The sequence below is a fragment of the Siniperca chuatsi genome, linkage group LG2 (genome assembly GCF_020085105.1).
Source record: "Siniperca chuatsi isolate FFG_IHB_CAS linkage group LG2, ASM2008510v1, whole genome shotgun sequence".
Lineage (NCBI taxonomy): Eukaryota > Metazoa > Chordata > Actinopteri > Centrarchiformes > Sinipercidae > Siniperca > Siniperca chuatsi.
The window spans coordinates 12,604,904-12,630,157 of NC_058043.1; the positions used below are offsets into that span (position 1 = coordinate 12,604,904).

At 38.6% G+C, this 25,254-nt stretch overlaps 1 protein-coding gene across 20 annotated transcripts in view; it reads right to left on the reverse strand.

Moving 5' to 3' along the window:
- LOC122861363 (R3H domain-containing protein 2) overlaps positions 1-25,254 on the reverse strand; it is a 66,117-nt gene that overhangs the window by 17,007 nt on the left and 23,856 nt on the right. For 3 of the 20 annotated variants that reach the window (XM_044165606.1, XM_044165587.1, XM_044165616.1), the window contains 17 exons: positions 23,326-23,405; positions 22,559-22,717; positions 19,015-19,237; positions 18,133-18,174; positions 15,977-16,063; positions 15,671-15,815; positions 14,836-14,914; positions 14,393-14,455; positions 13,566-13,706; positions 11,424-11,532; positions 9,605-9,700; positions 8,951-9,000; positions 8,177-8,230; positions 4,984-5,219; positions 3,456-3,628; positions 2,802-2,900; positions 930-1,223 (listed from right to left, as the gene is read on the reverse strand). In XM_044165606.1, coding sequence (XP_044021541.1) covers positions 930-1,223; positions 2,802-2,900; positions 3,456-3,628; positions 4,984-5,219; positions 8,177-8,230; positions 8,951-9,000; positions 9,605-9,700; positions 11,424-11,532; positions 13,566-13,706; positions 14,393-14,455; positions 14,836-14,914; positions 15,671-15,815; positions 15,977-16,063; positions 18,133-18,174; positions 19,015-19,173 — 1,827 coding nt within the window. In that variant the 5' untranslated portion in view covers positions 19,174-19,237; positions 22,559-22,717; positions 23,326-23,405. Of the gene's footprint in view, positions 1-929; positions 1,224-2,801; positions 2,901-3,455; positions 3,629-4,983; positions 5,220-8,176; positions 8,231-8,950; positions 9,001-9,604; positions 9,701-11,423; positions 11,533-13,565; positions 13,707-14,392; positions 14,456-14,835; positions 14,915-15,670; positions 15,816-15,976; positions 16,064-18,132; positions 18,175-19,014; positions 19,238-22,558; positions 22,718-23,262; positions 23,283-23,325; positions 23,406-25,254 lie in introns of those variants that run through there. The other 17 variants (XM_044165662.1, XM_044165652.1, XM_044165641.1 and 14 more) reach the window with 17 other exon arrangements.

Genomic DNA, 25,254 nt, shown 5'->3' on the forward strand with positions numbered 1-25,254 from the left:
AGATGAAGGGTGTGTCTTTTCTTCTGTTATAGAAAGTTTCATGAAAGTACAGTGGTGTGAAAAGTGATTGCCCCCTAAACCTAATAACTGGTTGGGCCACCCTGAGCAGCAACAACTGTAATCAAGTGTTTGCGATAACTTGCAATGAGTCTTTTACAGCGCTGTGGAGGAATTTAGGCCCACTTAATATGCATATATATCATCTCCACACATTTATGTACTTACAACCACAGCCCCGAATGCCATGATATTCCTGCAATAAGTGCTCAAATGTGCCCCCCTGAGAGCACTTCCAGAAGTCAGGACTGTTCTTCAAATGGGCTCTGAATGGGTTTAAAGAGGTCCACAAGCATCTACATTGACAATATTTAGATGGCTAATTCTCGTCCTAATTTCCCTTGACACATTTTGGATTTCTTCAATAAAAATCAAGCCATTCCTCATCAGTAAATCAGACTTCCACCAATCATTTTAAGTACTAACATTATAACTATGGTGGAAGTGAGAGTGTCATTTATGTCCTAGGATCTTTCCTGGGCCCTGTGTGACATTTTAAAGCTCAAAATTATTTCTTAGCCTTATGAAATATTTGTAATGTCTTGCAAAACAAGGAACAAAACTCCTGCATGTGTAGAATATTAAATTACCACTTCCAAATAAATTTTAATGGTCCAGTATGGTGGCCCTAGAACAATGAGACATAACAGTAACATTTGGTTTATTTTCTGTCGCAAAAATACAAAAGTGCCAGGCAGGTGAGGTCCGAAAACCATAATAAATTTATTTCACTAGTATAGTACTATCACTTTCTGAGAGATACCCATTCTCTCTGGTACTCTAAGGACATTCAAACAAAACCTAAAAAACACTGACTGGATTTTAACCTATGTCTGATGTCTTTATCTCACAACCTGTGGAGAATGATGTACCTGTTGAGGTGGAGGGGGCTGCATGTAGCCTTGTGGGGGTGGTGGGGCCTGCATGACGGGCTGGGATGGAGGAGGTGGTGGAGGTGGAGGATGGGGGTGTCCAGTGGCAGGCTGGTAGCCAGATGGAGGCGGCATAGGCTGACCCGTGGTAGCCATGATGTAGCCTGTCTGAGGAGGGGGGTGCTGGGACAGCACCGTGGGAGGAGCCTGATACATGGGGGGAGGCTCAGGGTTCTCACTGGAGCCCTGCCGACTCAGCGTCATCTGGCTGAACTGGGGCGCCAGCTCTTCTCCCTGGGAGGAATGGGAATGATGTCATTGGTGCATGCTGATTATCACTACACTAAATACAAATTTATTAGTATGAATCTAAATTACACAGTATAGAATACAAACATGTGTGATATAATTAACAACTGCAAATTACGCTCAAATACAGTACTCTGAAACACTGGCAGGCAATGTTAGCCATAAAGGATAACCATAAAATAGCAGGCACTCTTAGCCATATATTAGAACAGAACTAGAAAAAAAGTGATCTACACATGGACTTTATATTTAATGACCTTTTTAATTAATACCATGAATTAAAAAGTGCATTATAGCAAGTCACGGCGTGCATCATCGACAGATATATAAAGTTATAGGTCATGATCTATAGCTTTATATATCTAGCTTGATATAGATAAACTAGATAACTGTAGATAAAGTTATAGGTTATGACTTCAAATAGGCTGCAGACATGTTTGCTGCTGGTATCTCTATGCCAGTGCCTCTTGTGAAGTTGTGTAAGGCCTAAGTGAGGTCTGAGTGATTTGAGAGTAATCACCAAAGCCATAATGTTACATTAGCAACAGTGTGAAAGCACTGGAGACATGAGTATTAAAGGAACACTGACATCTTGGAAAATACCCCTTTCTAACATCTTATAAAGAGTCAGATGAGACGATTGATACCAATTTCATCTCTTTGCATCCAGTACAATAAGAATGTGTTTGGTAATCCTGTACAAAACCAAGGCGACTCCTGAGCGTAATGGTGGCTAGATTGCGAGATAAAGCTAAGGACACAGTTGTGCAGTTGTTGGATCTTCATATCTGATTATGGGTTTGACAGAAAACAAGTATACTTCCCAAAATATTCGAGGAAAGTTCCTTTAAGGTTTGGGTATATATGAACACTCATCGGGTCACTCATGTTCCCTTGGCTGATTAGGATGAGACAACTGCAATTTCTATAATTTCATGAATTTATCTGAGATGTGAATACTACAAAATTTGAAAACATAAGTCAACTGTTACGTTCAATCAAGTAAGATCACATAAAAATATATTTAAATGTTTCCTCCAAATTAAAAAAAAACAAAACAACTTTTAACGCGAGTTAATGACTCAAATATACAAAGTTTTGCAATTTCTTAACACAAATCTATGTATATTCAAAGAATGTAAACTACTTTAGTAATTTGCTTCCCAAATAAGGTATCCTTTACAGTGGGTGAAATATAAAACACAAAATTGATATACCATTACAATTGCCAAAATAAAGTACCACAAAGCACAACTGTCACTTTTTTTGGGTCATAGCAAATCACATGTGCTTGACGTACATGCAGACACGCAAACGGAATAGCACACAGATTATTACACAGCCTGAAGAGAAAGTAATACTTGAATGGTTCAGAGTGGCAAAGACATAAGTCATCCCCAATTGAGGCTAAATATCTAACTAATGTGAATGAGAATAGGGTATGAGAGTGCAAGAGTTTCTAGCAGAATACAGTAATAGCTAAATGCAAAGTGTGAGGGTGTCAGTAATGCAGTCTTTAACTGAATTAATATATAGAGATGAAGCTACAAGAGGTGTCAGTACCATTGTGTACTGCTGGGGAGGAGAAACTGGCAGGAGAACCTGGGGGCAGGAAGGGCTGGAGTAGGAGACAGGCTGGGAGGGCTGCAGAGATGCCACCGGCTATTCACACCCCCAGTAAGAGGGAGGAGATAAAGAAGCAGAGCACAGAGAGAGAGTGGAGCAAGCCAGTGAGAGGGAGGGCGTCAGAAGCAGATGGATAGAAGGGAATAAAGAGAAATTAAGACATAGTAAAGATGTGGGTTAGAACACAGAGGAAAAGTTGTTAGTGGACAGATGGATCGAAATGGAAATCACATTTAGTTTCTATATATTATACAAATACATCAGCAATAAACTCAAACAAAATTAAATGTAATTACTACTACTCAGAGAGAAACAAAAGAGAAAATAGCTGTCATTAGATTTGTTGTCATTGACGATCAATAACTTATATTTTTGCTAAAAGTACTTTCTCCTTACATATGACAAGATTCAGCCTCAGGCACAACATTAATTTAATTACCAACCCATTCAGAGTAGGAAGGTGGACATCACTAAAGATCACTAAAGATGTTCTATTGACCAACAGATTAAAGTAGATCCTCTGTAACTTGAAAGTGTGTCTTCATTTTTACTGTTATGGATGACATAAATGCAGGTAGTGGAGGTACATACCTGAGCAATCATGTGGTTGCCCATGGGGTGTTGCTGTGGTGTGGGCAGCAGGGCAGTCTGAGGCGGAGCCTGGGGCTGGGGCTGTGGCGGTTGTGATGGGCAGGGTAGTAGGCTACGGCTAGACTGGGAGGCTGCAGGTGGGGGACACACATCAGGACTGACTAGGGGCAGGCCTAGTGATGCAGAATAAGACATGATGGATACAGGAAATAATTTTGCATATTAATTTTTGCTCTGAGCAAATTGGTAAACCCAGAAAAACATCCTTATCAAAATAATTTGGGCATAAAAAAAGAAAATACTGTAGGGTTATATTCGTGTGCCTATATTTTTTTTCTTGTATTATCCTCTCTTTTACAAAATAATGTGAGTTTCCTGGACCAATAGACTCAAGTTAACATTCCAGCAAGAGGTGAAGCCTCTCTCTAGTTATATAAATAAATATTTTGGTCCTGGGGTTAATTATAGCAACAAATGATTACTGTTTGTTTTAACCTGCAGGGAATGTTAAATAAGCTCACAAACAGTTCACAAAGACAAAATACCATATTAGCCTGAATATACTGTATGATGACATTGTTTTCTGGATAAAAGTGGGCGTTGCATTATATTCAAGGACGAGACAATTACATATTCACACAACATCAGATTTTCTTTTTGAATGGAGAGTACTGGTGTAACACTGGCTCTGTTTGTAGCTTTAATGTTGCTATGCTAGAGAGTGTCTTTGTTAGTATGTCTGTGAGTTAAGCTGCCAGTATACTCTGTCAGAACTGCTTCTCGCAGGGACGGGGGCATTATCCCCATATTTAAACAATATTGTGTCTCCCCCCTCCGCCCTTAAGTGTGGCCGTTAAGAACAGGTATGAACACATTTGATTTCAGACGTGGTGGGATAAAAAAAATCTTACAAACTACTTCTGTTAGAACATATACCAACCCTTACGAGTCAGGCCTGTAAGTGTTTAGTTAGTCCAGTTTAACCAACAGCAGTTTCTGAGTGTTTGTGTAACAGAGGAAATCAATTCCTAATGAGTGAAAATGAGCCGAGAATGACAGGATTTACCTTGTGTTTCATTAGAAGTAAATCACTTTTCGAGAGAAAAGGCTTCAAGGATGAAGACTTCTCCTTGGACCTGTATTATCTCGAAGAAAACTTTCCCCGACAGGACTAGTCTAAAAGTGTTTCATATCTTCAAAAATTCCTTTTACATAAACAAGTGGGTGGGCGGGTCGTCTTATAATCAGTGTCGTCTTATATTCGGGCAATATGTAGTATACAATTTTTTCTATTAATGAACTACAATGACAATCTACATTATGAAATTACACTATATGTAAAATGTGGCCTACATGACTCGGGGCAATGCATTTAATTATTGTTGTGCTTGCTTCCCTTAATAATTAAGCAATAATTATAAAGAATAGTAAGAGCTAGTGTTTCAGGAACAAATTAGTTAATGCTAGCCTTAATGACATACACTAGAAATGCCTCCTATTTTTTTCTCAACTTTTCTCCAGTCCTTACCAGAGCGAGAGCCTTTGCAGCTTCCCTGGGAGCCTTTGTTGCTCCCAAGGCTATCCCCTCTGGTAAGGATGGAGATGCCAGAGAAGCTGCTAGCCTTAGTGACGGGCGGCCGGAGGGTGCGGTTGGAGCTGTCCGAATCGGTGCTGCTCCAGGGCCGTGGCTCCAGGCACTTCATGTCACTGTCTGTGCTGCTTTGACGACTGCTAGAAGCCCTGCTGGAGCTCTCACGGTTCCCTCTGAGAGAAGACAGAACGGGGAGGAAGAAGAGAGAGACAAAGAGATGAAATGAAGGGGGTAAAATGGGGATATAAGCAAGAAAGGGGGAAAAGAAGAGGTGAAGTAAAAGGAGAGTTAAAGAAGAAGCAAGTGAGAGATGTGTACAGAGAGTCGAGTTGAAAAATAAGAACTCAGAGTAGGAGAGAGACAAAAATGTACATGGGTTGGGTGAGGAATATATAGAAAAGGGGAAGATGTGCACATATGAGAATTTGAAGCAGAGAAGAATGTAGGTGGAAACAGAAACAGAAGGATAGTCAGACAAAATAGGAGAGAGGGGAGAGTAGAAGCAGAAGAGCAGAGTAAGGCCATCAACACGTAAAGATGACGCACAGTGTGACAGGCTTTAGGATGGGGCATTCAACACAGATGCATATTGGCTGGTTTAGTGAAACCACAATACAAAAAAAATCAGGCAACAAACCACCAAATTATGTTATTTCCAATTTAAACATCAACCACACACACTTTCTCACACACACACCCATTCACATAGGAAAGCATACATGCAGGGAGAAAAGATGCTCCAGACAATCAACACTGGGGTGTAAGAGGATGGTACAGTGACACTAGATGAGACAAATTTCCATGAATTCAACACACAAACCATCTAAGACTGGAGACAACATTCACATAAAGGACTTTACAGAATGAGTACTTGCATACATACATGTTATACATTTGAATACAGATGAACAGTAACACATGCACTTATAATACGTTGTATTAAAGACAAAAAATGACATAGAAACAAGACACACATACACCTGTAAATTAATACCAGATGTACATCAACACTCAGACTCACACACACCATCAACAAAATAACCACTTGCTACCACTGGTTCACCACTATGGTTCTTTAAACTATATTGCTGTATACACACTCATTGTGCTGTTGTGATGCTGTCACCCTGGATAAGGGTAGCTGCCAAGAAAACCAATGATCACACTGTAAGCGTAACCACCACTCTGGAGAAACCCCTACATCACAAGAGAATGGTTGGGTCTGCCATTAACATGACAGCATTGAGAATATTATTGCTCCATTTGAACATGTCCTACTGTGCTTGTGCTTGAAAATAACAACTTTAAATAGAAATGAAATTCAAAAAATGTGCTATACATACTGTGGTATGGCATTAGGATGAATGTAGATATAAAGCCTTGCAGGTGAACAGAGACCTACGACTCTGCACTGAGGACAGTAGAGTAAAAAAAAACAACAGCCAAATCAGCTGTAAACACTTGCTTTTTTCATCCTCTTAGAACTAGAAGAGGGATATGAACAGAGTACATCCGTGTAAAGAGAACAAACTTAATTCAAAACACATAAGGCTGATTGTGGGAATATCAATGACGAGAACTGGGATGTGGTATGGGTTGTAAAACCCTAGTAACAGTGAGTGGTGTTTGAAGGTGGCTGTGCTTGATAAATATTTCAGAGAGACTGTAATTAATGGAGGATCTATTTTGAGTCGTCTCTCTGCACAGCCTATTTTAAGGAAGGGTGGGTGCTCTGCCATTCTCTGTAAAGGGAGGTGCACACTTGTTGGCTAGCAGGATGAGCAGGAGGAGGAAGAGGAGGAGGGATTCTGCTGTTGATCACATGATACTTCATCTCCAATCTATTCTAACGACAGCATTCCCCATCACACACACAAAGAGGGGAAGCAGGGAAGCTAGGCTGTTATGTGCTTCCATCACTCTCAGTTTTTATTAGGCGTCTCAATTAACCTGTGTCTCACAAAAGAGCTTCTTGTTTTGGTTAATTTAAGTGAAGTCTGTGGTTTTATGGCATTCTTAGTTTAACAGCATGTATTCTGTAAAGGTTAACACGTACACTTTATATGAATGCTGGGCTTCGGATATTAAGCTCATTTGTAGGTGAAATGTAAAAAGATTCAAACATACATCATTAATGCCGTATTAGACTACTTGTCAACCTCTAATGAAATGTCTGCAAGCAGCACAAATCAAAAGATAAAGGAATGAACAAAGTCACAAAAAATGGGACAAATAATTGAAGTCTTAGAACTACGCAAGAAAGTTATTTATATAGGCTAAAGAAGAAAAAAAGGGCTATATCCAAAATCTAATCTTAAAGCCTCTAAATAATATGGTGCACACAAGACACAATGTTTACTAACTGCAGAATGTATATTACATACTTTTACAGAATGAAAAGGAAAAAAAATATATATATATTGTTGCACTCTGGAGTGTCAGTTGTCAGTTAATCAATCAACAAAAGTAAAAAAATTTAATTTCATTTTTGTGCATTTTATGCCTTTATTAGATAGCAATAGTGGAGAGATTACAGGAAACGAGGAAGAGAGAGATGCAACACGATTGGATTATAATTGGACTCTGGGAAATTGTGATGAAAATTTTTCACCGATCGAGAAAATAATCAGATTAATCAACAATGAAAATAATAATTAGCTGCAGCTCTTTTGCACTCCAAGCAAAACATGATAACACTGTCTTTTCTCTACAGTCTCTTGTTTCTTATTTCCTTTTGTCAGCTCAATTTCACTCAGTTCAACAGTACTATTGCATGTATGTACTGCTTACATATGTGCTACTATGCAACAGGTGACATGCTAACAAAAACTAAGTCAACCACAAAACAAACAGGTTACTGTGGAAGCGATGCAGTTACTTCATATTAAAAATGTAGTTGACGGTGGATGGGTGGAAGGGTAAGTAGGTCAATCAGTCCCCAGTGAAACCACAAAGCAGCCATGCATGGGCCATGGGAAGCCCCACAGTGCAGTTCTGGAATAGCCATCAATCAGCCGACTACGCCAAGCAAAGATATAAAAACCACCACAAGTCACCACTATCATCACCAAACCACTTTCAAAAAATGGGCATGGCAACACACAAGTCAAAGTCAGCAGCACCCCAATACCTAAAGATCTGCCTCCTCTTTTGAGAGCTAGAGCAGTAGCCCTCAGTGGAAAGTCTGTTGGGGTTAACATTAGGAGAAAATGCTAGGGTTACAGGACTAGATTGGACAACAGGAGGGGGTTTAGGGGAGGGTGAGATAAGGAGGGGTGGGTGGTAGAGGTAGGCACAGTGTAGAACTTTTACCCCAGAGAAGAAGGTGGGGAAAAAACGCACACAAGGCAGAAACTTTGACTGTTAAAAAGCCCACACTTCCTCTTTCTCTCTCTCTCTCTCTCAGCGTATTATGTCCTAATCTTTCAACCTCAATGACCAGGGTGCAAAGGGATGGAGGATGACTGTAACTGCTATGTGAGCTAACTTATTTCTAGAAAACATTTGTTCCTCTACCTACCAATGTTTCTAAAAGACAGTGTGTCCCTCAAGGTCTAGCATAAAACAACCCTTGAAAATTTGGCACATGAGAGAAACATCTGCAAATGCATATTGATCATTTGTCTGGCAATGAATGTGTGAAATAAAGATATGTAAATTTACAACTAAATGTTGTTTGAAGTCAACTTTGTCAAACTCTTGTAGGGGTTAGAGCATTCGGAGTGGTCAGATTTTTATATTAATCAATATATAATCTGTGAAATGTGTTATGTTTGTGGGTCTACAGCCCCCTGCCTTTCATAACTGAAACCTAACAAGCAAAGCTAGCTTTAAAAGGGGAAAGTGGCAAGGATGGAGTCTTATAAATTGCACACATAGTCTCCAGTAGGATGCAGGATCTTACCTGTTGTCGTTGATGTATCCATTTTGAGAGGACTGTAAAAAAAAGGACACCTGCACATTATGAAATGATTCATTCATCAAGGAGCCCTTAAGACCAATATTTTTGCACAGCAATCTTTCAGAAGTTTAACATTATATGTATTTAGGATGTGATAGGTCACTTAAAGCAGTGGTTCCTAATCTGGGGGTCCGGACCCCCTCAAGGGATCGTGAGATGAATCTATGGTCACAAGATGATGTGGGAAATAAGAATAAACAAAATTGTTTTTTCTTCTTCCTGTAAATCTTTGCTCGTTTCTTGCCAAATGTTGTATAGTTTTACCTCTTCAGGTGTCTAAAAATTATTAAAATTAAACGGTCAGAGAAGGTAAAAATCACTCTTCTGACTCATGAGGGGTCACAAGTAGAGATTGCTTCGTATTAATGTGTCACAAGCAAAACATGTTGGGAACCACTGACTTAAAGTATAAATATTACCACGTTTAACTACACCAGTTATTAAACAAACAGTTCTTATTCTTGTCTATTCAAGAAATACTGATTTCTCACTAGTCAAAGGAGCTGGAGGTAAAAGCTAATGATGAGAAATGGATTATGATTTAACGTTAATCAGTCCTTCCCAATGTTTGTTACCCTGTCCAGGTCCAATACTTACTTCTCGGGCAAAGATCCGGTCTCGTACCCGCTGATACTCTTCCTCTCGCTCTTCAATGGACTTGCTACGTCGCCCGTCCTGCAGCGGCACACGGATCTAACATTTGGGAAAACATATCATCATATTGGAAAAATTACAGTTACAATCTAATATGTACATTTCACAAATACATTCTGATATTTTATGTAAATACATGAATAGCCACATTTAGTGCAACCTCCTGTAAAGATAAGTAGCAACAAGTCACATGATAACAGTAGAACAAGAGGGAGAGCAGCTGCCTGCTGTCAAAACAAAACAACAGAATGGAAACTGTGCAAATTTATTGTTTTGAGGGGCGGAATCAGCGTGGGAAGGTTTAACACCACAAACGTGATAGAACACTTGGAGAATCATCATACAAAGGGATATGACAAATATGTGCAAGCATTAGGCGCCAAATAAAAGTGTCAATGCTTAAAACAAACATTGTTGGAAGGAATGAAGTGTGAGAAACTTGCTTCAGACAGCAACAAAGCAAGCAAAGTTGATTTAAAAAATGCTTAACTTTATTATAATGATCAAGCTGTTTCTGTGTTTGAAAACGTGGGGTTTCGATGCTTAATTGAAAACCCCAGAAACTACTGTTACACATCTGTACAAGCAAGGTATTAAGTTCCTTTTGAAAGGAATAGAAAATGTTGCAGTTGTGAGTTTTATAGCTGACAAACAGAGTTTACATGTCTATCTTGTGTCATTACTAAGTCTGACAGCACAGTGGATAGAGCAAAAAGCACCGCTCCAGGCTAAACAGTTTTGTGGCTCAAACACAGGTAATCAGCAGCAATGGAGAGATTTAAGGCACTGCAAATTGAAAACTATTAACTGTGTGTCAATTTGAGAGACAGTACCAGGAACATGCAAGTTACTGCATACGAATGGCTTATTAATAGTTCAATTCTAACTTTAATTTATCATCAACAATTTAACAAAAGCAAAACCATTTTGCAATCAGGAAACCAGACATGACCCATCAGCACAATGAAAACACATGTTATTGGACCAGGGGTGCACAGAGAATTAAATGGTTTGGACTTAAACGCAGCCTAAAAGTGGGGACTGAGCTTCCTCCATTATTAGTACCACCCCAAATCTTACAGATTGTTAAAATCACCTTTCACATGTCAATTTCCATCTCTGTTGGAATGGATGCTGTTTCACAACCACCTGCCAACTATGTAACTACAATAATGTACAGTAAACACTATTCAAACCCTGCATGCTCTTACACATAGCTGCCATTGATAAATCAATAAAGACTCCTCTCATTTGAAATTATTAAATAGTTCTTTTTAATTATTCACATATGGCTGGGTCAAGATGATGCTACAGTACTTGTTGATGCCACTCCGCTTCACTACTACTCCTACTTCCAGATGCCCTGACGGTCTGGGGCTCACCACTGATAATCTGAGACTGTTTGATTCACATCTTAGTTGCATTCAAAAATATCCTCCTACTGTGTCTGTTCTGTTGAAGCAACAGCTATTGGATCCATCTCCAACTGATGCAACAAGCTACACCAAAATTAAACCAGGGCTAAGATAAAGGACCACTTATCTCAAAAATGCAGATTTAAATTGTTAGTTTTAAGGTTCTTAGAAAAGTTTACATGAGATAAGCCTACAGCAATGATTTTTTTGACTCAATGACTAACACAACTGATGGTTGTAGACACAAAAAGATGTCAGCATGAGGGGGAAGAAAGTATGAGAAAGAGCGACACGTTTGGACCGTTAAACACTCTTTCATTTTTGTCATAGTATACAATGCAGCCTACCTGATTATCATCCTTGTCCATGCTGGCATCATCTCTCTTAAGGATGAATTTCTTCTGGAAGTCCATGTTACGTTCATCCTTGATGTGTTCAGAGAACCTTTGTTCTGGGCTGAAGAAAAAGTAGAGGACGAAAGGCATGCTTTTTAACATACTAAAACAGAATTAAACAAAACATAACATTTGATTGCGTTAGAGAAAAGATTTAAGCAAAATGTAAAAAAAAACAAAAAAAAAACAGTTTAACTGTTTAAAAGTGTTTCCACGGTGAAATATATATATATACACACACACACACACACACACACACACAGGCAGACCAGTAATTTTTTTATTTTTTTAATTATAAATTTAACATCTTTATTTCCTGGTTCAAACAATAGTAGTGGAGTAGCTGCAAATTCATTTTGCAACAGACATAAAATTTTCCAAATATGGAATACTTCACACAATACCTTGGGTATTGCCTTAGCTAGTTAGAGTTGAAAGAACTCTGACTTGTCCAAAAAGCAATAACTATTACGGTAAAATCTGTCCATCCATAAAAATTCCAACTAACTTATTCTGAGCAAGAAAATTATACATTTGTATCCATCACACATTTTAGCCAAGACTCGAAACAAAATCTTGGTGCTTTGTGAGGCAACAGGTAAGTTTCTCCAAAATAACTGAATTACCAGTGATACTACATTTATTACCCACACATACCTTCTTAATAGCTGTGGGGAATAACCTAACTTTAAACAGCTTGCTGGTTGCTAAATTAACAAGTTCCCCTCTCTCCGTCTCAAGTGCACAGGACACAGTCCACCGTGTTTTTCCATTCATTGGGTTGTTGTGTTGAATCAATTAGGCGTATGCGGGGCCGAAGCTGCTTTCATTTACCAGGTATATTGTTACTGTCAGGTTTCAGCAGAAACAAACTTTCCATTTGCTTACATCAGGGTTTCCGACAGCGTAAGCCTGGTGGCCCACAAGGCCTAAGTTGACCCCCCGCCAGGCCTAAGCATCTCGGAACTGTTTTTTAAAAAAATGTATTTTTAAGATGTTTTTAAAACTTCAGTTACAGTCGTGCAGCTGGGTTGGAAACATAGATATAATGGTTGGAAAGCTCACCAGAGATCTATGTCGGTTAAAACAAGAGTGTTCTTTAACCTCATTGTGCGTAAAGTGATGTTCACCACTTGACCAACTATCACAAGCTAACATTACCTATCAACCTCAGCTAGCTAGCCAAACAGTCAGTAACACAGATACTTCCTTTGTGACATTTAGGGATAATGTCAAGGAGTCAAAAAACCTTAGACAGTTTTTCAGATTACCAAATACTTGAGGTGATTGCAATGAGGAAGAGACTGTTAACATTCATGGCTCCACCGAGACAACAACATTAGCCCAGCCTTGGGTCGACAAAGTGCAGCACGTGAGCACAATTATAAGCAAATGGAATGCACCAAATGCCGATTTTGCCCTAGGCCTTAAAGTGATAAGTTTGGATCTCTTGGTTGATTTAGCACAGGAGCCAATCAGGACTTGAATACAAGTTTTTTTTACAGTGCAAAACTTTGATATTATTTATTTTAATTTAATGTGTGTTGAATAAATGACTTATAACAACACATTACGTAGCCATATTTTAAAATCTCGAGTCAGCTTTTAGCACTGACTTAATGTAGGGCACTGTGAAATCTGTGTTATAACTTTTCTGGGGAAAACCCTGTACATGTCTCTGTCAAATTTTTGGTTCAGGTTGTTCAAACAGAGTTTATGGCTGTGGGATTCTTCCGTTACCTTCATGCTAAGGTTCCTGTGTTGTCACAGCAACCTCAGCCACATTGGTTGGTTATTGTGTGTTCCCTTGATGTTGTTTACATTATTTATGTAGGCTTCTGGATTTCATTTGTATTTGTGCATATAATAGCCCCTACAATAACCACTATAGACATCACTACAATCTTGGCATCTGGAAAAGTCAGAATAAAAGTATGGTGTTTCTTTAACTGTTTTTTAATATTTGAGTTATCTCAGTAAATTCTATGCATACCTTTAAAAAGATTTGGAAAAAACGTAATTCTAGATCAAGTTTCCTGTAGACTCAAGACTGCAGCTGTTGAAGTCTGAACCAAAGTCAGGAACTACACTCACATGCGTGTGTTGCCTGTCTTGTTGATGATGACAGCCTTTCCTGTCTGATCCACATTGTGGTCCATGCCGAAGTAGGCAGCCACGCGGTGCAGCAGCATACGGTGATAAGAAGTCATCTGAGGAAACTTCTTATACTGGTTACTGCAGGGGACACAAAAGACATTTTTTTAAGTAGCATATGTTATTTCAACATTGCAATGCAATTAATTGCTAAATTACTAAAGTATTTTGTATTTTAGGTTTTTGTTTTTGTTGAATGCTGTAATGTTTATTCTCATAATGTGTGCATTTCTTCGTAGCATTTAAAATTATTTGAGAACATAACCCTTTGTACTATGTGAAAGTAACAAATGGATTTGCATTCTAAGATATTTTCTAGATATTTTCAGTATTTACCACTGTAAATACTCCAGTTATGTCATTTTTGTAACTACTGTAATACTTTGTGTTGTCTTGTTTCCCAAGAGAATTATGATCTCTAAAAAAAAAAAAAAAAAAAAAGGTTTAAGTTGTTTTTTCGAATTCTGAGGTGTTTGAAAAGCAGGAGGTCCCACGTTGGGGACAATTAATTTGGTGCTATTGTGCAGAAGATGATTTACAGCTTTAAGACATATTTCAAATCATAATACTTAAGTCTAATAACACTATTCTGGTTACAGGAGAACACAGAGTCCTAGCCAGAAATACCATCAGCCTAAACCTGCCCCATAATATCAACTATAACTTGCCATATTTATCTCATTACCTCAGCAATCTACAAATAAAAAGGAATGGACGTAGAAGGGCTAAATTTAAATACAAGAGTGGTTATGAAGAACGTGGCTTACTTGTCGTCATTAATGAACTCCAGGATATCTTGTTCTAGTTTGAGCAGCATCATTCGATCCCTGCTGGGCCAAGGGGGGGAGGAGAAAGACAGATGGGGGGGGGCAGTGACTAGAGTGAAGCGAGCATACCAACCAAAGATCAAAAGGTATGTTGTATGGCAATAATACTTCCAATAATGGTTGTATCACTTTCATTGCAAACTACATTTGACTTCTTTAAACAACTGGATGCCATCATGTTAGCATTTTGGAGGATATATGACATTTTATATCAACAATTCACTACAAACACTTTTGACTAATTAATTTTGTTTTTTCCATGTATAAACAAATATGTAAATAACCAAATAAATTAATGTCAATGACCAGCTCTATCCCATGTAGCTCATTTTTCTGTTGTGCTCCTGTTGTTGTAGCTGTGGATAATGGAGGCAATCTCATACCTGGGATTGTTTTTCAGTGTGTTGACCAGAAACTCATGAACATCGATGCCTGTGGAGTCAGTGTATTCCTGACTGGAGTCTAAGAGAGAGAAGAAAAAAGTAAATAGCAGACAAAAGGAAAAAAAGGTTGAGAGACTGGGTAGGAAAAGAGAGCAAGTGACACTTGCGTAAAGTGCAGGGGAGACAGAAAGTGTTAAGCCAGAATGCTGCTAAGCATAGCTCCTAAAATGGCAGCCCAACACACCAGCAACGACATTCAAGGTTGTTCAGGGAGGATAAACATAAGAAGCAGATAGCATGAAACACCAGCTTACTGTTCTTCTATGCTTTCACGCAAATACACACACACACACACACAAACAGACTCTTCAGGGAATCGTTTTCCGCAATTTTCCACTAAACTAGACAGTTGGGCTAGCCATTTCATCTCCGCTGCTCTCAGAGTCTAATGAGGCCTGAGGGCCTCTGCAGGGAGAGGGAGTGAAGTTGGTAATTAAAAAAAGAAGATGGAGGGATCCTATTATCTTCCAAAGAAATTAGCTTGACATCATATTAGTTTGGGTATTAATAATACAGTGGACATCATATTTACATGTAAGAATCATGACAAAACCTTTTTTTAAATGACTAATGTGGGACATTTTAACAAACACTTATTTCACATTTATTGTATTTGTGTAAGGTAAAAAAAACAAACTCAATTTATAATCACATATTTGACAGAGCTTTTAATCTTGTCTTGTGTAGGAATAAGTATAATACCAAAACTGATGTTAACACAGGTTTGACTAGATCAGGATACAAAATGCATTTAACCTCCGAAGTTGCATCTTACCACGTGACAACATCTTTCGCGGAGTCTTGTCCTTCTTCTCCTTCTCTTCATTTTCATACTCGTCCTTTGAGGACTTCTCCTCTTCCTTGTCTGATGGACAGCTGATGTGAAGCTGGATGATATCCTGGAAAACGACATTCCATTGCTATGACAAAAGATGGTAAAATTCTAATTTTGTTTAGTCTATTAAGCATTGTTAATCCTACACAAACTGTAGTTGTATACGAAGAACTGCATGCTCGGCTAACTACAGGGTATGGAATGAGGTTAGGGTGAGGGATTAAGGGTTAGAGACAGGAACAGTACCGATTCTGGAAGTCCATCATTGGAGAACAGACCAGAGGACTCCTCACACACTGCCAGACTCCGTACCAGCTTCAGTTTGGCATTAGACTGAAACAGAATCACACATATATTACCTGTAAGGCTAATTGTGTTTGTTTTTCAGGGATTTTCATTGAAAAGCGCAGCTGTTTTAAATGTAGAAGATCAGTTTAAACTGTTCATCCCAGTTTTATGTATCATAGGCACCCAAAATGTTGTGTTTCCTGCTATTTAACATTGATTGTTGTAGTAAAGAAGGTCCCCATGCAACAAGCGCAGCTAAAAACAAATGCTAGTAATATGAAGTTATGAAAAAATGGGGAGAAAATGCAAATGAGCTTCTGATTAGGCACCAGAGTACCTTGAGGTAAACAATAATATTAAACGATAAACTAAACTACAGAGTGCTTGCATCGCAAAGAGCGTTATTACAATCAGCCTTTTCACTAATTTGTTTTGTATTATTGATTTTTTTTAAATCAAATTTTTGCTATTTTTTCAAAAATCATACCAATTCCAAGTGTTTTGTTTGAAACATAAAAAACGAAAATGAAGAACCCTAATCATCTGTTTTATAACTCTCAGTACTCGAGTTAACAATATGACATTAAGTTGTAGATTCTGTACAGTCCTGCATCTGTAGCTATATGTGTCACAACAAGTTTCATGCACATGATGTTTTGATAGGAAGAGAAAACCCTCTCTTTGCATGAGGTTCTGCTGTTGCATTGTGTTTTCAAACCATAAACAATAGCTAAAATATATATAAATTCCTTGCAAGAGTACAAAACCCTGAACAATGACTGATAATAGAGCTCCCTGAGGAATGGAGGAGGGCTGAAGGGAGACATGGAAAACACACAGAGCTTCAATACAACATAGCTGATAAGTACTTTGTCTCTTTGCAGATTATGTACTAAAACCAAGGGGGAAATGAAATGTGGGTGATCCAACATCCTACAGTGTTTTCACTGTGATAACAGCAATTTGATCTAATCCATTTTTAAGCATGGGATGTCACATTAGAAAGCCAGCCCACAGTCACAGTGCTCTCTCATGTCCAAGTATAACCAACCACTGCCTAGACATCTTTAAAGATGCACACAGGCCTAAAAACAATTCACACATATCTTCGTGTTATGAGTAAGGTAGCTGCAACTGCAGTATATTAATGCAGTTGTTAGTGGTTATTTCATTTAAGGTCAAGGCACAATAACTTTAGACAATGATCTGATGCTAATGATGTATTTATACAGGGTTCATAGTTCTGTACATCTACAATTTAAGTCTGAATGACAGTATAAAAGGCATTTATTTATTACTCCTATGCACAAATTTTGTAAAAACGGTGCTTGTTTCACATTTTTTTAAGAATACCATAATATATTTTTTATTATAGGACTTTAATAATACAGCAAAATAATAATTTAATAAAAACAATAATGGCTTAGTTGGCTACAAACCCAAATTTCAAAAAATAAACAAACATTAATACTACTTTTCAACTAAATTATACAATGTGAAGTAATATTTAGAGGTGGTATGAATGCATACAATGTCAAAGGCAAGACTTTGATGCATATCCAAACTACGCGCCACGAACCAGGGTGAAGTGTTGTATCACAGTGAATGTACACAGACCTGTGCAGAGAGGGTCTGGAGGAAAATAAGTGAGACAACAGGAGTATACAGAGTCAGTGCATTTTTGTAACAGCTGATGTCCACACAGTCGGTCAGGGAGTTCTTCCATTGGCCGTTTGTGGCCGAAAGACAAAAACTGCATCACTAGTCAAGGGGTCTAGGAAGGTATCTTGGAGTAAGAGATGAGACCACACAATTTAACTGGTTATAGTCTTTATCAAGTGATTTAAGTGTGTTCTTCTTTTTCATAGCCTTACTGAGGTTACTAACCCACCCTGTCATGGGAAATAAGATTTTAAGCCAATGGTATGAAGAAGGTGGTCCACTGTAGTTGAGAGGATTAGAACGTTAATTATGGAAGGTCGTATTCTACAACAAACCAGCAGGGGGTTATTTCACGGAGCAGGATTGTGAAGTTATTTGGGTGACTTTTAGAAAGATTAGTATCTGGTTTTGTAGTCAAATAAAAAAACAAATAAAAATCACAAATGACTTACCTTGGCCCTTTTCCTGCCATGGCTGTGATTAGGAGCCCGTTTCTGCAAGAGAAATGTGTTATTTTACTGATCTTTATAATAAGGTGCACATTAAACACATACAGTTAAGAATTCACTACCTAAAGATTGAACTATGTAATGCAGATTAGACATAGATAGATAAACATATTTGGAAAGAGTTACATTGTTGTTCAGTTGCAGAAATTTGAGTTTTCCAAGCTCACATTGTACCACTTATTACAACATTTTATATGTTAAATAACTTATATGTTAAATTAATTTGTATGACAAACAGAATGCTATGGATTAAAATAGTGCAGGGGTAAATGTAAGTTCTTGCTACTGTAGTACAGTCATATACATTAACAAAATCTCATGTTTTCTGCATATTACATTTATTTGAGCATCTCTTCCAAAAAGTTTGCGCGCACCTAGTCTGCTCAGATCAGTGACAAGGTGTATGAAACATAGATACAGTTCTGCTGGAGAAACATGTGGGTGGACTGGGATTTCTCTAACTACTATCCAAAATAATTAAATCCAAAATCTGGCTAAAACTTAAATTTAAAATGTGTAAGAAGTAAGAAATTGGTGTGGATTTATTAGTATGGAGCCAGTCCTCTCTAAAACACTTAAAATATGGCAGTCTTGGCTAAAAAAAGATGGTAGAAGGAGAGAAGGAGAGACCCATTATATTATAGACCAGCTGAATAAAAATGATGGTTTTGCTGTAGCCAGGTTATTGCAGAGCATGTAAAACGCATTTTAATTTCCTTCCTTGAAATGTTTTTATTCAATTATTCAACAAATCCATCGTTGTAATACACAGTGTAATGGTCTAAAGATTCCTACTCGCCCTCTTATATTGTCACTTCCTCCCACCTGTGCATCCTGTGGGGAGCTATCCTCTGGCTCCAGGCCCTCTCCTGTCCCTTCCTTGGTGCCCTGTGGTTGAGGGGAGGTCTTGCCTCGACTGCAGGGCTCGATGAGTGGCCCACTCTCTCCCTCCTGCTGGATGTCTGTTGTCAGGCTCATTGACATCTTCTTCAGGGAGGGGGAGAGGGTGGGAGTTGGGGAGGGGGTTGGGTGGAGAACCCAGGAGTGGCTGAGAGACAGGAGAGGGAAATTCAAGGCTCTGACAGTTTTAAACACCAAAGGACTGTAAAACAACAAATGACCAAAGAGAAAACAGAGAGAAAGAGACACCTAGAGTATACAGTGCATCTGTGAAGTATTCACAGCGCTTCACTTTTTCCACATTTTGTTATGTTACAGCCATATTCCAAAATGGATTAAATTCATTATTTTCCTCAAAATTCTACAAGTAATACCCTATAATGACAACGTGAAAGAAGTTTGTTTGAAATATTTGCAAATTTATTACAAATAAATAAATAAACAAGAAAAAAAAAAATCACATGTACATAAGTATTCAGCCTTTGCTCAATACTTCTTCCCTTACTTCCTCCTATAGCTCTCAGTAGCAACTACTTCATGAGCTTCTTTAATGAAAATATTAACTATTAGAGAAAAAATGAATCAGGTCCTGCCTTTAACCGGTGCCGACTTGTCTTCAAACACAGGAACCTTGGAAACAGCTGTAGAGCCTGATGTGTGTTTTGGCTGCTTTGCTCCTGTCAACCTTCTTCAGCTGACTTCGACGATTAATTCATCTAAGCCATCAACCTGTCTCTTAGACCCCATTCCAACTACGCTGCTTAAAGACGTTTTACCCTTAATTAGCACTTCTTTACTGGATATGATCAATCTGTCTTTATTAACAGGCTATGTACCACAATCCTTTAAAGTAGCTGTAATTAAACCGCTTCTTAAAAAGCCCACTCTTGATCCTGGGGTTTTAGCCAACTATAGACCTATATCTAACCTTCTCTTTCTTTCTAAGATCCTTGAGAAAGCAGTCGCCAATCAGTTGTGTGACTTTCTAAATAACAATAGTTTATTTGAGGATTTTCAGTCAGGGTTTAGAGTGCATCATAGCACAGAGACAGCACCGGTGAAAATAACAAATGACCTTTTAATTGCATCAGACAATGGACTTGTCTCTGTACTTGTCTTGTTAGATCTCGAGTGCTGCGTTCGACACCATTGACCATCACATCCTATTACAGAGACTGGAACATGTAATTGGCATTAAAGGAACCGCGCTAAGCTGGTTTAAATCCTATCTATCAGATCGATCTCAGTTTGTACATGTTAACAGTGAGTCCTCTGTGCACGCCAAAGTTAGTCACGGAGTTCCACAAGGTTCGGTGCTTGGACCGATTCTATTTATCTTATATATGCTTCCTCTAGGCAGTATTATTAGGAAGCACTCCATAAACTTTCATTGCTATGCAGATGATACCCAATTATATCTATCAAGATGAAACTAACCAGTTAACTAAACTTCAGGCATGCCTTAAGGACATAAAGACCTGGATGACCTGCAACTTTTTGATGTTAAACTCTGACAAAACTGAAGTTATTGTACTTGGTCCCAAACACCTCCGAGACAAATTATCTAAAGATATAGTTACTCTAGATGGCATTGCCCTGGCCTCCAGCAGCACCATAAGGAACCTTGGAGTTATCTTTGATCAGGATTTATCCTTTAACTCCCACATGAAACAAACTTCAAGGAATGCCTTTTTTCACCTACGTAATATTGCAAAAATCAGGTACATCCTGTCTCAAAATGATGTCGAAAAATTAGTGCATGCATTTGTTACTTCTAGGCTAAACAACTGCAATTCCTTACTATCCGGCTGCCCAAATAAGTCCCTTAAGACTCTCCAGTTGATCCAGAATGCTGCGGCATGTGTACTGACTAGGAAAAGAGATCATATCTCTCCAATATTAGCTTCTCTGCACTGGCTCCCTGTAAAATTTAAAATAGAATTTAAAATCCTTCTCCTCACCTACAAAGCTCTTAATGGTCTGGCACCATTGTATCTTAAAGATCTCATAACACCATATTATCCGACTAGAACACTGCGCTCCCAGGTTGCAAGGTTACTTGTGGTTTCTAGAGTCTCCAAAAGTAGAATGGGAGCCAGAGCCTTCAATTATCAAGCTCCTCTCCTGTGGAGTCAGGTCCCAGTTTGGGTTCGGGAGGCAGACACCATCTCCGCATTTAAGAGTAGGCGAAAGACTTTCCTCTTTGATAAAGCTTGGCTTGGGTGAGTCCTGATTCATCCCTTAGTTATGCTGCTATGGGCCTAGACTTCACATGATGCACCTCTTTCCTCTCTCCTTCTCTCCCTCTCCATCTGTATGCATTTTTATCCCATTACTGCATGTTACTAACTCAACATCTTCTCTCTCCCGTAGTTCTGTGCTTTCTCGTTTCTCTCCTCTCTCCTTCTGTCGCTTTCAGCAGGTATTTCTGCCTCCGGAGCTGCAGAGTCTGGATCTGTGGTTGTGGGCCACCTGCTGCCCCCGTGTTCCTGCTCGACAACTGCTACTACAGTTGTTGTTATTGGCTCTGTTACTGATGCTGACATTATTCTTCCTATAGCTGTCATTCCTATTATTACTAATTTATTAATAACACTACAATTACTATTCTACAATATAAAAAATAAATAAATAAATTCTACGTGGTCTTGCATTGTGCCTCCCTAACCCTATCCCCTTCCCCCAAACCCCTCCCCTCTCTCTCTCTCTCAAAACCTAACGCAGCGGCGCATGGCCGCCCATGATTGAGTCTGGTTCTGTCCAAGGTTTCTGCCCTCTTAAAGGAAGTTTTTCCTTGCCATTGTCGCCAAATGCTTGCTCATGGTGGGATTTGTTGGGTCTCTGCAATTAATATTATAAAGAGTATGGTCTAGACCTGCTCTATAGGAAAAGCACAATGAGATAACTTCTGTTATGAATTGGCGCTATATAAATAAAATTTAATTGAATTGAATACTTTGTTTAAGCACCTTTGGCACCAATTACAGCCCCAAGTCTTTTTGAGTATGATGCTACGAGCTTGGCACACCTATTTTTGGGCAGTTTCTCCCATTCTTCTTTGCAGGACCTCTAAAGCTCCATCAGGTTGGATGGGGAGCGTTGGTGAACAGCCATTTTCAGATCATGAACAATCAACTGAATTTACCACAGGTGGACTACAATCAAGTTGTTGAAACAGGATGTACTTGAGCTCAATTTTGAATGTCATGGCAAAGGTAGTGAATACTTATGTACATGTGATTTATTTTTTTTGGTTTTTATTTGTAATAATGAAATTTGTAATTTGCAAAGACTTCAAACAAACTTCTTTCACATTGTCATTATAGGGTATTGTTTGGAGAATTTTGAGGAAAATAATGAATTTAATCCATTTTGGAATAAAGCTGTGACATGACAAAATGTGGAAAAAGTGCTGTGAATACTTTCCAGAGGCATTGTATATGTGAGAGTGTACTACTATACTATCTACCTGTAGGTGGTACCAGATCTGTGCTGGACTCTGTACAGTGAGTCTGGATGGGAACCACACACAGGAAGATGAGGGGCACCCACTAAGTTAGTGTACTGGGCTGGGCTGCAGCAGGGGGCGAAGCACAATCCATAGCAAGCCTTAGCCTTCGGGGTGGGGCTGTGAGGAAACACACAGATGAAAAAAATGCTAATACTGTATGAAAAATTACACATTTACTGAGTTAAATTTTAACGTCAGAACAAACGGTATAGCCAAATCTCTACCAACATTTACATTTATACTGCTTACACTGCCCCTAGTGACAATTCAACTCTGATGGATAAAACAGACTGAATTTTTTCATCCAGTTTGATACATTAACATCAGGTTGGTGCCAGAAAGGAAATGTAAACTAAATAAGGACCTGAATGGAAAAAAACAAACCCAACAAGGTTGTTGTATCACTTTAATGCGCAAGGAATTTTAATGTAAGCCAAAACTTTTGCATTCCATTCATGAGAATCAGTTACAACATACATTTCTCTGAAGATCAATATTGTACTTTTTAAAAAACAAACAAATAAAAATTTATTTAGAGGTTTCATTTTTCCAGTATGGTTACAAACATGCTCAAAAAGACACATCTTTAGTAGAACAATATTACAAGAATATCAACATGCACAACATAAAAAGGCAGCAATATTAATATATATAATATTTACAGTGATCAGGTGAACTGAAGAGGCAGCAGCTAGCCTGCCAGACAAGGGGGAGGGGCACAGTACCTCAGTGGTCACTGGGGCCTCGCTCTTTTCTTTCCCTCCGGCTCAGTGCAGCAGCATGGTCTGTCATCCAGTCAGGAGCCCTAGACACCAAGAGCAGAAGAGGAAGACACGGATGACGTCATGTTTCACACACAGAGTGACTCATCGCTGCTGCTGCTGCTGCTGATTGTAGCAGGGAGGGGGACAAAGCAGCTCAAAGCTTAGAGCATACTGGCACACAGGGCTTATAAATGAGCACCTCAAATCAGGATTAATCTTCCCAAGACTGCTAAATTCTTCATTATTTGACTTAAAATGCAGGTTTCTACAGTGTGGGCACCACTTTTAGGAATGGAAAATGTGTGGTTTTGGAGAATAATTCAAACTAGTAGAATAATGTCAGAGATAGAGGGTTCATTTGGCAAAGCTGTAGCACGCACAAGCACAGTGAAAGTTATTGCCTTTGCCTATTGGAGGTCCTGTATAGTGCCAGCTAGAGTTGCATTTCTTTAGTAAAGTAAACCTAGTAGTTAAGAACTACGCTGTGATGCATCTCCCCCGATTTTGGGTATTTGCCAGCTTTATCTGCCTCTGATTACTAAAAATCATTGATTCAAATGATTTGCACTGAAGGTTCGTTTAATCCATATAACTATATACAGTGCACTGTGTTATTACTGTTGCGCACGCTGTGTGTGATCAGAGATCGTTCAAAGAGGAGGAAGAGAGAGAAAATAGCGAGGGGTGCAAAGAAGATACAGGCCAGAGAAAGTGACAGAAAGTGTCCACAAAAACTCTATTGTATAGTGTCTATTGTAAAACTGAACTAGCCAACTACAACAGCATGACGTCTAAGCTTCAGCATCTCAGCAGAAAGCATAAGGTTACAGTCTATGCATCCAGTCCACAGAGTTGACCTGGCACAAGGTATATAAAGGCTAGTAAAGAATGTAGGCTACATTAATTATGGCTATTTGTTAGGGGTGTGACAATACACTCCGCTCACGAGATGAGACGATACACGATATTGGGTTCAAGAGAACGAGATGAGACGATATTTTAACATTACTTTTAAGAAAACGTCAATGATGAAATATATGACTGGAAAAACAGCCTTTTATTTGACTGAGTCACAAAATAATGCAGATGCATTTTGAAATGTTTTATAACTGTGCATGCATGAACTATGGAATATCAGCTGCAGTGAATATGCCGATGTCTCACGTTATTGCCATGGCTCTAGGACCTGACTGGAAGTTGAGGTGCAAAGGCATTAGTCAGCGTTGTCTGGCCTTCCGCAGTTGATTTTAGTAAAGAGCTGTGGTGGTTCTGTAGGTGTCTTTGCATAGTGCTCGTGTTTTCAGGTCAACAATAAATATTGTCACGTTTTAATATTGCGATCTCGAGATCGTGGCACAAGATCTAGTCAGACCTCTACTATATATAATGGCTAGTTAACAACGTAAATCAATGTGGTGGCTAGTTATGTTGTTCCTAAGTTAGCTAGGTTTTGTTCAAGATATTAACCACAGAAAATAAAATGCTGCAGTCAATTTGTGAAAGCCTGAGCTTCATTCATGTTATTTATTATTATGATAGTCACAGTTCACACTGTCCACTCGTTTCTGCCTCCTACAGATGCCACAAAGAAGACAGTAAAGGCTGACATTGCATGAGCTGTAGTTAGGTTGAAACTTGTAATTCTGAAACTTCAGTATATATACACCTGTATTTAAACCAAAAGATGTTTGTTTTTGAATTTCAGAATTGTTTTTCTTTTAAACCCAGAATGTAAAAAGGCACTTAAATGCACTAAATGGGTTTAGTTTTGACAGATAAAATTATTGTATGCAATTTAAGCAATGAAAATGTAGATTTTTTTTAAATGCTCTTTAATAAACCAAAAGTATTTCTTATCTGATTACTCGATTAATCGATAGAATAATTGGT